This window comes from Muntiacus reevesi, chromosome 2 (assembly GCF_963930625.1).
Source record: "Muntiacus reevesi chromosome 2, mMunRee1.1, whole genome shotgun sequence".
NCBI lineage: Eukaryota > Metazoa > Chordata > Mammalia > Artiodactyla > Cervidae > Muntiacus > Muntiacus reevesi.
Window position 1 is genome coordinate 28,116,844 of NC_089250.1, and position 12,643 is coordinate 28,129,486.

The window sequence follows — 12,643 nt, forward strand, 5'->3', positions numbered from 1 at the left end:
AAACATTTTCAGGAGTGAAACAAAACAAACAAAGCAAAAGAGTTTTTTTTGTTTTTTTTTTTTTTCCCAGAGCGCTCGTAGGAAAACTAATAGTGGTGGGGTGGTGGCTTTTGACACAGGTGACCAATGTGAGATGTTGAAATTGGTCTTTCATCTCTTTTGCCTTTTTTTCTCCCCCCTGCTGGACTAGTTCTAAGCGACTGACTGCAGTTCTATTTTTCTAACATAGTGGTTCAAGTTGAGGAGGGGGAGCTGTTTAAAACAGGAGCACTGAGTTTCTAGGATGCTTTAGGGAGGAAGAGTCACTACTGGCCTTGGTTGTTGTAACCTTCACCCATTAGTCCTCATCCTGGGCTCCACTTGCTTGGTCCAGGACTGACCTCAGGTTGAGTAAGAATTCTCCTGAGAGTTTCTCCCTTTTCCTTCCCTCATATTTCCCCCTCCCCGCACTGTGCTCTTTTCTATCCTTCACTGGTACCTATTATTTTTTTCTTTCTGATAAACTGTACTTCCAGGAAGACTTCCCTGGTGGCCCAGATGGTAAGGAATCCGCCTGCCAATGCAGGAGGTACAGGAGATGCTGGTTTGATCCCTGGGTTGGGAAGATCTCCTGGAGGAGGAAATAGCTGCAACCCAGTTCAGTATTCTTGTCTGGAAAATTCCATGGACAGAGGAGCCTGGCTGGCTGCAGTCTGTGGGGTGGCAGAGAGTTGGATACAACTAAATGACTGAGCACACACATACTTCTGGTACTGTTTCTCAAACTTTAGTCCATGTTATAACCCTCAGAGGTTCAGATTCAGTATGTCTGGTGGGGAAAGCATGTATCAGTGGGTTTTGAAAACACCTGGATGATGCTGAGGCACATGGCTTGCACACAGGCTTTTTGATAACACTGTACTCAGATGATTTCCTAGTCCTTATAGTACTCAACTAATGGCAGCACTGGATAGTCCAACATTCCTTCTAAGAGTTTCTCTTCAATTCTCTTTGCACCTCACTTGCCTTCTTTGCTGGTTCCTCCTCCTGGGACTGACCTCTAAACTTGGGTCCAGTCCTCTGACATTTCTTTGTGCCACTGTTCAGGTCTTGTGGCTATTAACATCATCCTCCAAGAGTATACCAGACAATGTTCAACCACTGACTCCCCAGGGAAAATAGCCCCGATTTATAATGTTGGCCAATTTCCATGGTGTAAATTCTCCCATCACCAACCCTTTCAAGCTGCCCACTGTGGTCACTGAAAGTGGCCACACATCGGGAAGAGATGCCACAGTCAGCTCTTCAGGGCCTGAGATAAGCCAGTCCTATCAACCCCAGATTACCGTCCACATTTACATCTCCAGTGCAGACTCGAGCGTAAACACCAAACGTGTTTTTAATGTCCTCCATTTGCATTTTTAGTCATCTTCTCAAGTTTAACACATCCAAACAGAACCCCTCATCTCCCCACCCCTGCTGTCATCACCACTCAACTTGTCTTGCAGCGTTTCCTATCTTAAAGTCAATTCCACTCTCTGGGTGCTTAGAACTCCTTTTTGACTCTTCTTTCTTTATCACCCGATCCATCAGTCAATCCTGTCAACCCTACATTCTAGCTAAATCCAAATCCATTCATTTCTCACCACCCCCAGAGTCAGCATCTCTCATCAAGATTCTTACACTCATGACCTAATGAGACACCCACTTCCTTGCCCAGCTCTCTCTTGGCCTACTAGCTGCAGGGGCTCCTTTAAAACGTGTCAGCTGAGGTCATCCTTCTGTCCTAAACCACTGGTCTCTTTCTGTCCTGCTCAGAGTAAAACTCCAAAGTCCTTCTTGTGGCTGGTGCAGCCCTCTGTCACCAGGGTTCCAAACACTTCCCTGGCTGCTGCTCCCAACCACTTAACCCCACCCCCCACCGTGTCCCAGCTATCACCCCTTACTCTGCCCCAGTCCTGGGTGCCCTCCTTGATTCCTCAGATCCATCAAGTATATCAGCCTGTATCACAACTGTGTATGTGCAGTGTCCTCTGCCCAGATGGCTGTGTGTCCTGCTCTTACTTCTCCATGCTGCTCCTCCAAAACCACATTAACAGAGATCCACATCCTATGAGATGCAGCACACTCCGCACCTCTTATCCTACTATTTATTTCCTGAGAGGCATTATCACCGATTATAGCCATCCCTGTGTGTCTGTGAGGGATTAGTTCCAAGACCTGGTGTGCTGTGCTGGGCTTAGTCGCTCAGTTGTGTCCGGCTCTGCAACTCCATGGACTGTAGCCCACCAGGCTCCTCTGTCCACGGGGATTCTCCAGGCAAGGATAACTGGAGTGGGTGGCTATGCCCTCTTCCAGGGGATCTTCCTGACTCAGGGAGCAAACCCAGGTCTCCCGCACTGCAGGTGGATTCTTTACCATCTGAGCCACCAGGAACGCCCCCTCTGGCCCCAGAAAAGTCCATGAATACTGGAGTGGGTAGCCTATCCCTTCTCCAGGGGATCTTCCCAACCCAGAAATTGAACCAGGGTCTCCTGCATTGCAGGCGGATTCTTTACCAGCAGAGTTACCAGGGAAGCCCTTCAAGAACCCCATATATATTCAAATCCATGAATGCTCAAGCCCCTTGTATAGCATGGCATATTACACTCAGCCTACTCTATATGCGGGTTTCACACCAGCAGAAAAACAGGGCCCACCACAACATGAAAGCAGAGGCTTTTCTACACCCCTTGGGCCTAGAACACTGTCTGGCATGTAGTAGGTATTAAAAAAGTTTTTTGTAGAATTAAAAAATTGAATATTGGGCCCTAGATATTACAGTCCTTGGGATATTTATATTCTAAGACTGATTTTGTTTGATTGAACTTAAACCACATTTTCCAGAAATTATTAATATACTTCTAAAAGCCTTATTGGTTTTTCCTGATTAATGTTTCAAGAGAGGAACTGGAAGGACCGTCGGGGATGCAATCTATCCATGTGGAAATGTGACCTTGGGCATGTTTGAGAAAAGTCAGCAGGCAGTGGAGGCAAATGATCAGGGGCATATTTATGAACTATTACTGATTCTGACTGGGAAGGAATAGGGTTGCCCATGCACTCAGAAGGGTTAATTGTGTACTATAGGGTTTCAGGAAGTTTTTCTTTTTTCCCACTCTTTTAAAGATTCTTTTCCCATATACCTGATAACAGAGTATTGAGTAGAACAAGAAGATTTTCATAAGCAAGTTCCCTACTAATACAAGTAACATCCTAAATTGAGTCACTTTGTTAGAACTGACAATGACATAGATATTGACATGCATAAGGAAGGCAAGCACTTTGCAACCTCATCTTTTGGTTGACAATTCTGTTTGAGTTTATGATCATGAAAACATTCTTTTTTTCATCTACCCATCCAATAAATGTGTATTCACCCAATAAATATGCTATATATGTGCCAGGTACTGCTCTAGGCTCTGAGACTTAGTAGAATTGATCACATCCTTTGAAGCAATTAGTTATTGAGTGTCCATGAAAGGAAGAGGGAAAAAAAGAATGAAAAATCCACAGATGTGGTTCATCCACTCCCAGATTAGAAACCACAGATCCATGGCAGAGTTTTCTTCTATATTGTTTCCTACACATAGATACTATTGTTCTCAGAGGTGCATTGATAAATCAATACAAATAACAGTGGATTGTTTTCAACTATGCGCTCAAAAAAATTCTTTTATTACACAGGTGGATAGTGTTCACTCCGCTAGAGCAATTTATAAGAAATCTGCTTTCAGAATACCTATATAGAGTGTCCTGAGAATAAAGGATTGGTTTTAGGAACATGGCTGCAAGATGGTGGGTTGAAATATACCCAGAAGGGACTCTGTCTCTGCTGCAATGGAGAAGAACTTTGCTGGAGTAACTGGATTTGGGTGTTCCAGATCCCAACTTATCTAAAAGGAAGTCTTACATGGTGCTAGCCTCTCTGACTTCAGAAGGCTGTGTTCAGTTCTCCAGAAAGTGATCTCAAAGTGTTGGGCACTTCATAAGCTGTCCTAGGAATACAGACTCAACTTGCAAAGAGATTAATTTTTTTCTCCTATTGAGAATGACACTCTTGACTAAAAATCCAATACAATTGACTCATTTATTTCCTTTTTATGTGAAGACACAAGAAAGCACCGGAACTAGCTAATTTCTTCAAGCTAGCATCTTGTCCAGACAATCTATCTTGGCAATAATCTCACCATGGGGCAGCAGTTCTCAATGTGGCCATGCAGTAGAATCACCTGGGGGCTTAACTATGATGGTGCTTGTGTCCCTTTCTCCAGAGATGCTGATATTTATTGGTTTGGGGGTACAGCTTGGTTGCTGGGATTTTTAAAGCTTCTCAGGTTCTTCCACAGTGAAGCCAAGGTTGAGAAGCACTGCTTTAGGATGAGTGATGGCATTTGACCCAAAACGTTAACAAGAGTCCTAAGAAGAAATCAGGACCTGGGGACAAGTAGTCTAAAGAGGAAAATCATTGCCTGGGTTCATGCTGAGCTTGAAAGCCAAAGTTTGGTGCAGGACAGTAAGGGTCCTGTGGGTCCTGACCATTTGAATGTTAAATGACCATCAGCCCCATTTTTGCTGGTGGAAAATGTGTCCATGCTTCTATGTTTCACCTTTCCTCCAGACTGAGGAATGAGAACCCTGGTGTGGTACCCAGTAGAGGGGACAGCCTTTCCATTACACCATCTCGTTCTGGCCAAGACGAGAAGTCATTGATTTAAACTTGACATGAGCTGCTGTGAGAAATAAAATAAAAGTTGGTGCACCAAGTTTGAGTCGGTTGAAATTCCATGGGACTGACCCACATGTACCACACGGCCTTCAATACAGCCTGTGAACCCAAGAACTGGAGTCCCTGATACAATTCATGTTCTTCCTCCTCCAGAGATGTGTGTATTTATAGAAGGAACAAAACCTATGCAGGATGAGGGGGTTGGATAATAATATGTGTGAATACACTGATCTGTCTGAACCATTTCTTGGCTGTCTGCTTTCGATGGTAATAAATATCCACTAAAAGCCGTCTGCTGTATGTGTTTTTGGTAAAGTCTTGCACTTGCCTGCATGAATACATTCAGAATGTAAGCACCACACACTCCACGACAGAGACTCTGTTGTACTCTGAACGCCTAAGTTATGCAGCTTAGCAGCTGTGATAATGTAATGGTTTGCAAAATAATAGATGGGCCACACGTCAACCTGGAATAACATGTCAAGTAATGAATAATGTGGGAGCAAAAAGGTTTAATTTATACTGTGTTAAAGATACTGCTCCAAAAATACCACACCATTTCAGAATTTCCAGGGCAAAAAAAAAAAAAAATTCCTCTTTTACTTGGATATTTAAATAATTGCAGTAAAAGAGAATGCTTTCTTATTTATTTTTTTCAATAAAGATATCCAATTCCTACTACTCTGTGAAGAGATAGATACTGAATCTGATCAATTGTTCAGATACACAAGTTCCCCTTCAAGATACATGCTTTGGTCTTAGATTTCAGAATGAATAGGAGAAAAGCATTTGTCTCCTCAGTTTGCATTAACATAGAAGCCTGGACACATTTTCCACCAGCAAAAATTGGGCTGGTGGCCATATAATATGAGATGTGAGGCTCTTCCTGTTTATGGCTTCATTCCGATCCTCTTCCCTAGTTTTCTCACTGAGGGAAGCTTCTGGCATCTTTCAGATTTCATTCATTCTCTCATCTAGTGAATGTTTATCACCCTCCTGTTAGGAACTAGGGGCCAAGTTGTGCCTCCCGTCCTCCTGGAGCATGTCATCATGTGGAGAATGAACATGAAGGAAACAGGCTGACAATAGGCAGATTCAATGCAATGTCATTTGTGCTATTACAAAGGACATATTACCACTCCAGTATTCTTGGACTTCCCTCATGGCTCAGCTGGTAAAGAATACACCTGCAATGTGGGAGACCTGGGTTCGACCCCTGGGTTGGGAAGATCCCCTGGAGGAGGTCATGGCAACCCACTCCCATATTCTTGCCTAGAGAATTCCATTGACTGTATAGTCTGTTGGGTCGCAAAGTGCCAGACACGGCTGAGTGACTTTCTCTTACATGTTCAAAGGACATTCAGGGGTTTCCTAGATGATGCTAGTGGTGACAGAAAAAAAGAACCCGCCTGCTAATGCAGGAGATACAAGAGACACAGCTTCCATTCCTGGGTTGGGAAGATCCCTTGGAGGAGGGCATGACAACCAGCTCCAATATTCTTGCCTGGAAAAGCCCATGGACAGAGGAGCCTGGTAGACTACAGTCCATGGGCCACAAAGAGTCTGACATGACAGAAGCGACTTAGCACACACACTCAAGGGACATATCTTCAGCTTAGAAAGTCTAAAGGAAGGGAAAACAGTTATTCACACTTGGAAAAGGGATAGGGTACCTGGAAAGGCTTCCCACAGGATGTTACCTTTAGACTGAAGGGTGTGAATAGGGAGTTGAGTAGGTGGAAGGAGAAGGCAGTATGTATCAAGCCTACAAAAGCACATGCAAAGGTTGTGTGGCAAGGGAGAGCATGGTAGTGGAGGAACCACAGATATGTTCAGTATGGTTGGAGTGTACAGTATCCAGAGTAAAGGGTGGGGTGATATCAAGCTGGAGAGGGCCTCGATTATGAAGGGCCTAGTAATTATCTTTAGGCATTTGTGCTTATCCTGAGGCAGGGATTTTAAGCACACAAGTGGAAGATGATAGGGGCCTGAACTAAGAAATGGGGAGGACTTAGATGTGAGAGAGATTCTGGAGCTAGAACCGGCAGCATATGGTGAGTGATTAGATGGGGGACCCTAAGGAAAGGGAAGATACCTGGGTTCCTGTGTGGGTGTTCAGGTGACTGGTGGTGTTGGAGGAAGAGGAATAGGATTGTGGGTGAGATGATGAGTTCCACTTTGAACATGTTGAATGTGAGGGGTTGAGACACTCAAGAGAAGAGAGATGTCCAGTCCACCCTAGGACACGTGGGTCTCACTGATAGGATAAATCAGCAGGGAGATGGGCATCCTAAATAAATGCACATAGTACAGACTTCCCTGGTGGTCCAGTGGCTAAGACTCTGCACTCCTAATGCATGAGGCCTGGATTCAATCCCTGGTCTGGGAACTGGATCCCATATGCCTCAACTAAAAGATACCTCATGTCACAATGAAGATCAAAGATTGCATGCCACAACTAAGACCCAGAGCAGCTAAATAAATACATATTTTAAAGAAATACACACATTAAAGCAATGCGGGCCAGATATAGCTTGGCCCAATCTTAGATTTTGGACTTACAAAGGTAATCTCCATCATGAAACCATTTCCTCATATTATAGAGTCACTGAAGTTTAAAAAAAAAGTCCCTCCCAACACCAAAGTAAACTCCTCCCCCCACTTGCTCTTTACTTAACTCATTTATACATTATGTTCTTACATTTATTAGAATTTTCCATGAAGTTCAGTTTTACCTTTCCAGCTGTAGAAGCAAAAGGCTCTACAGAAGTCATCCAGGCTTGAATAAGTTGACTTAGTTGGCACTGGTGTGCAATGAATTTGAAACACTCTGGTGTTTACATAAAATTGGGAATCCAAGGAAAATTATCACCAGAAATACTTCTGTCTTGGCTTTATCAAGTGAATGACCCTTAAAGAACCTCTTCAGGTAACAGTAAGTGTGACTAACGAGTGTGTATAAAAGGCTATTGGTTGTTAAAAATACAAGACAAGTGTTCCTCTACTCAAAGGTAAACTTCAAAAATATGCCTATTGAATGTAAATTGGTGCAGCCACTATGGAAAACAGTATGAAGGTTTCTCAAAAAACTGAAAATAGAGCTGCTATATGATCCAGTAATCCCAATCCTGGGCATGTATCTGGAGAAAACTAATTTGAAGAGATACATGCACCCTTATGAATGCTAAAGATGTTGTGTGTGTGTGTGTGTGTGTGTGTGTGTGTGTATGCAATGGAATACTACTCAGTCATAAAAGAATGAAAAAAATGCCATTTGTAGCTACATGGATGAATCCAGAGGTCCTACTAAGTGAAGAAGTCAAAGAGAAAGACAAATACCATATGTTATCACTTATATGTGGAATTTAAAATATGACACAAATGAACTTATCTACAAAACAGACTCACAGACAGAAGGATAGACTTGTGGTTGTCAAGCGGATGGGGGTGGGGAAGGTATGGATTGGGAGTTTGGGATTAGTAGATGTGAACTATTATATATAGAATGGATGGACAACAAGGTCCTGCTATACAGCACAGGGAACTATATTCAAAACACTGGGATAAACCATAATGGAAAAGAATCACTTTGTTGTATAGCGGAAATTAACACAACACTATTAGGTCAACCATAATTCAATAAAATAAAAATATGCTCATCTTTAATGGTTGCCTCCTTCCTACATGCCAGGTATCATGGTAGGGTCTTACATACATCACCTCTAATCCTTAACAGTCATCTTTGAAGGTAGATAGTACAGATGAATAAACCAGGCTGAGAAAGCCTGAGTCACTGCCAAAGTCACACAGTTAGCGGAGAGTGAGGCTCTTGTTTCTTGGGACAGTGTGGCTGCCAGGTCCACCCTTTCTAAACCACCTAGGTGCTTCCTTCTGCACCTGAATCATCTTCATTTCTAGTTTCTAGTGTGTGTGTGTTAGTCAGTCAGCCATGTCCAGCTCTTTGTGACCCCATGAGCTGTAGCCCACCAGGCTCCTCTCTCCATAGAATTCTCCAGGCAAGAATACTGGAGTGGATAGCCATTCCCTGCTCCAAGGGATCTTCCTGACCCAGAAATTGAACCCGGGTCTGCTACAATGCAGATGGATTCTTTACCATCTGAGCCACCAGGAAGAAGGGAATGGCTACCCACTCCTGTATTCTTGCCTGAAGAATTCCACGGGCAGAAGAGCCTGGTGGGCTACAGTCCATGGGGTTGCAAAGAGTTGGACACTATTGAGGAACTAGCGCTTCCACTTTGGGATTCCCAGGTGGCGCTAGGGGTAAAGAACTTGCTTGCAAATGCAGGAGACTTAAGAGATGTGGGTTCAATCCCTGGGACAGGAAGATCCCCTGGAGGAGGGCATGGCAACCCACTCCAGTATTCTTGCTTGGGAAATTCCATGGACAGAGGAACCAAGCGGGCTACAGTCCATAGGGTTGAAAAGAGTCAGACACACATGTGTGTGTCTTCACATGTGTGAAGTGACTTAGCACACACACATCTCCCTTAGTTAACTGTAGCTGGATTGTATGACTATTGTATGGTTTATAACCGTTTCATTTATATAAACCCCAGATCCCTAATCTCTGCTATATTACCAAACACAGACATTTCAGATGTCTTTTTCCACTCTGCATAGCATGGTGATGGGTTGATGGCAGTCTGTGAAAACATGAACAAGAACCAGGCTTGGTCTCCCAGTCTGAGTGTTTTTGTAATTCAGGATTTGATGGCTGTCAACGTAGGAGAGTTAGAAATGTGCATTTCTGTTTTTTAACCTCAACTTCTAGGCAGTTGGAAAACAGAAGCCCCTGTTTAATCCTGAACAGTGCATGACTGTCAGTGCACTAGGTCATGGGTTCTCTTTGGTTGCCAGAATCTCTGCCTTTGGTACGTTTCCTTTTTTGTGAAATACTAGTGACAAGCTGGGTATAGCCCATTTCTCAGGGCCAGGTTGCAATGTCAAAGCTCTTTCAGGGAGCAAAGGTGATGAAATATGGACTCAATGGCAGGGATGTAATATATCAGGTCCCTGACTGAAGTTTTGCTCTGTCCTTGACCTTATGTCTCCGGAGGGAAGATTAAACCTTCACATACCTTTGTTTCCCTGTTCATACAGGGCAAGGGCAATAAATAAGCCCAATTCTCTGTGCCTCCCTACAAAGTGCACTGGGCAAAGGTGTTGTAGAAATGCAAGGTTTTACCACCATTAAACATCATGAGGCCACTGAAATCATTCAGATGTCTGGCAGCATGTAAACTGCTGACGTAACCAAGAAAGCTGTCACTTCTTGAATTCAGGGAGTCCCAAGAAAACAGCACTGGTTCTCAGTGTTTGCCCTGAAAGTAGATGCCACCTCTAGCCTTTCCTGCCGCCTTTGTATATAAATATATGATGCTGATTCTGAAAGTTGTCATAAACCAACCATGCCATAAAATATCCAATTGAAATCGACATGACATCATATATTGCAGTTAGTCTCCCCCTCCCCCACGGTGGAGGGTGAGTGCATAGCCTCACAGGGACATAAAGGGGCTCCTCTTGTGAGTGATGGGGTCTTGGATCCCTCCACTTCACAGTTGGCCATGGAGATTAATAGGACATCTGATGCTCTGATGATGGACATGCTTCTCTTAAGGGCCCAGAAGCTTTCGGGTCAGACTCCTGAGACCCTGGCGACACTGCTGTGTCCAAAGACAGGACGTAGGTCTGTATCTGGAATGTCAGTGTACACCAACACATGCAATAATAGACAGGTTTCATATGTGACACCATGTTCATATATTGTCAGCTTTTCTTAAACAAATAACAGAAACAGTGCCTGCATACATCTGGACTTATGAAACATACGTGATTTATTATACCTCTATCTGGAGATTCTTACGGTTAAATAGGTTACTGAGGATTTTTTGTGTATATGTGCAGGATAATTCTCTCCTTAGTTTTGTCACGTGGTACACTCTAGTGTGGGCAACTCACATTTGCATGTGAGTTTTCATGAACAGAACATATTATATAAACTTAATTATCATACAGGTCAAAAATTTTTTACCAGAACCCAAAATCACGTTATGATAAACTACATTTTTAAACATAACGGTTAATTTAAAAATTTTGCTATAACATTTGGTCCTATAATCTAAAGCTCTTGGAATAAAAGGGAGCACACATTAGACACTAAATACATTTAAGTTGATGACTCTCATATGCAGCCCAAGAAATATGTCTCAGAAGAAAGACCCACACACAGTCAGAAAAGGAAGTGAAGTTTTTTCATTGTTACTCAAACGGCAGAAAAAAATGTAACTCATAGAAAGTCAGGAAATCAACTCCCTCTGGAAGTCTAGATTGCCCTTCCTACTTTTAAAACTTTAATCATGTTTTCCTTAAATTTAAAAATTACTGAGTAGTCAGTAAGCAAACCAGAAAAAGTCACTTGAATTAGATGCTGCAGGGTCACTGATCTATCATGAGAGCAGTTTGTGATGCTCTTTGCCTTACTGATTTAAGATTACACCTTAACCTAAAATGTCTAAGTAGACATCCACAGCTCACGGAGGGGCCTGCCATGACGCAAATGGATTTTGAGTGTTTCTGAGACCCACAAACCATCCCCTCCATGAGTGGATACAGGCACTGCCCCCACATGCATGAGCCCCCCACATCCCAAGTATGACCAGGTTTGTATTAACTACAGTCATTCCCCCAAAGTGCATTAGTCACTCCAGAGAAGGACAAATCCCTGTTATTGTTTTACAGCATCTTGTCTGCCAGGCGCTACCATAAAGTAAGCATGTTTTCAGAAAATTAACAGAGTCACCATCCATAATGTTAAAAAAAAAAACACACAAAACCGAATGATAGCAAGGTATCTGAAACAACAACAACACAACAGAGGGGATTGTAATCAACCAGGTGCATCATTTAAACCCTCAAAGCATCACAGCTCCTTCGGTCTTTATCACCTCCTTTGAAGACACTGTCGCCCAGAAAAGGACAGGGAATTCGCAGCCCTGCTGCACTAATGGATCTGTTTCACCAGAGAGGAAAACAGGTTTTACAGCCCAAAGCTCTTCTCAGCAAGCACCCGCATCTTCCCTTCTCTTTCCAGAGGGCAATCCCTACCCCAATCTTTTATCTTTCATCTCTTACAGCTCCCACCTTCATGCACGGCCGATCAGAATTTGCTTCAAATGCCTTATCATTATCTGTTAAGAATAAAATTGCATATACTATAGATTTCTCCAGCCCCCGGAATTTGAATTTTTTTTTAGGAAAACATGACTTCCAGAAGGGATGCTATGTACAATGAAAAGAAGCCTCTCCTTTCCTTCGGAGCAATTGCTCGGGTGAAAAGCGAACAGCCCGCCACGTTGCTTACCCTCTCCACGCTGCGTCTTCTCAGAGATCCATACGGGATTTTCAGTAGAAGTCTCTGGGATCTATTTGGAGCCACTGCCGCCTGAACCACCATGGTGTAGAGCCGTGGGTGAGTGTGTCTGCGTGAGTGTGAATGAGTGTGTGTGTGTGTGTGTGTGTATCTGTTCCCAGCAAAGGGAGAGATGGACGCGTCCTCAAAACTAAGTTACCGTCTCCTGGAGGTTTCCCAAATATCAAATAACTGAAAGAGTTTTTTTTTTTTTTTCTTTCGAAGACCGTATGAGTCAAGATGTGGTGTGTCTGGAGGTGGGGGATGGGAAAGAAAAAAAAAGAGCCCAAGTTCTGCAACTTAAGCGCGCCGCCCGCAGCTCAGCCCCGCTCCCTCCTGTCTGCCCCTGCCTGTCAGTCAGTCCCTCGGTGAGACTGCACGTCCCAGGAGTGGGCCAGTGAGTGACGCTTCTGGGGGGGGGAGTGATCCTGAAATGTCAACTTTGCTTCCCTCGGCTCCAGACG

General features: G+C 43.6%; 1 protein-coding gene across 1 annotated transcript in view; it reads right to left on the reverse strand.

Moving 5' to 3' along the window:
• FRMD4A (FERM domain containing 4A) overlaps positions 1–12,282 on the reverse strand; it is a 360,038-nt gene extending 347,756 nt beyond the window's left edge. Inside the window, exon 1 of the mRNA XM_065921130.1 lies at positions 12,132–12,282. Within this exon, the coding sequence (XP_065777202.1) occupies positions 12,132–12,224 (93 nt within the window). The 5' untranslated portion in view covers positions 12,225–12,282. The remainder of the gene's footprint in view (positions 1–12,131) is intronic.
• Positions 12,283–12,643: the final 361 nt, after the last annotated feature.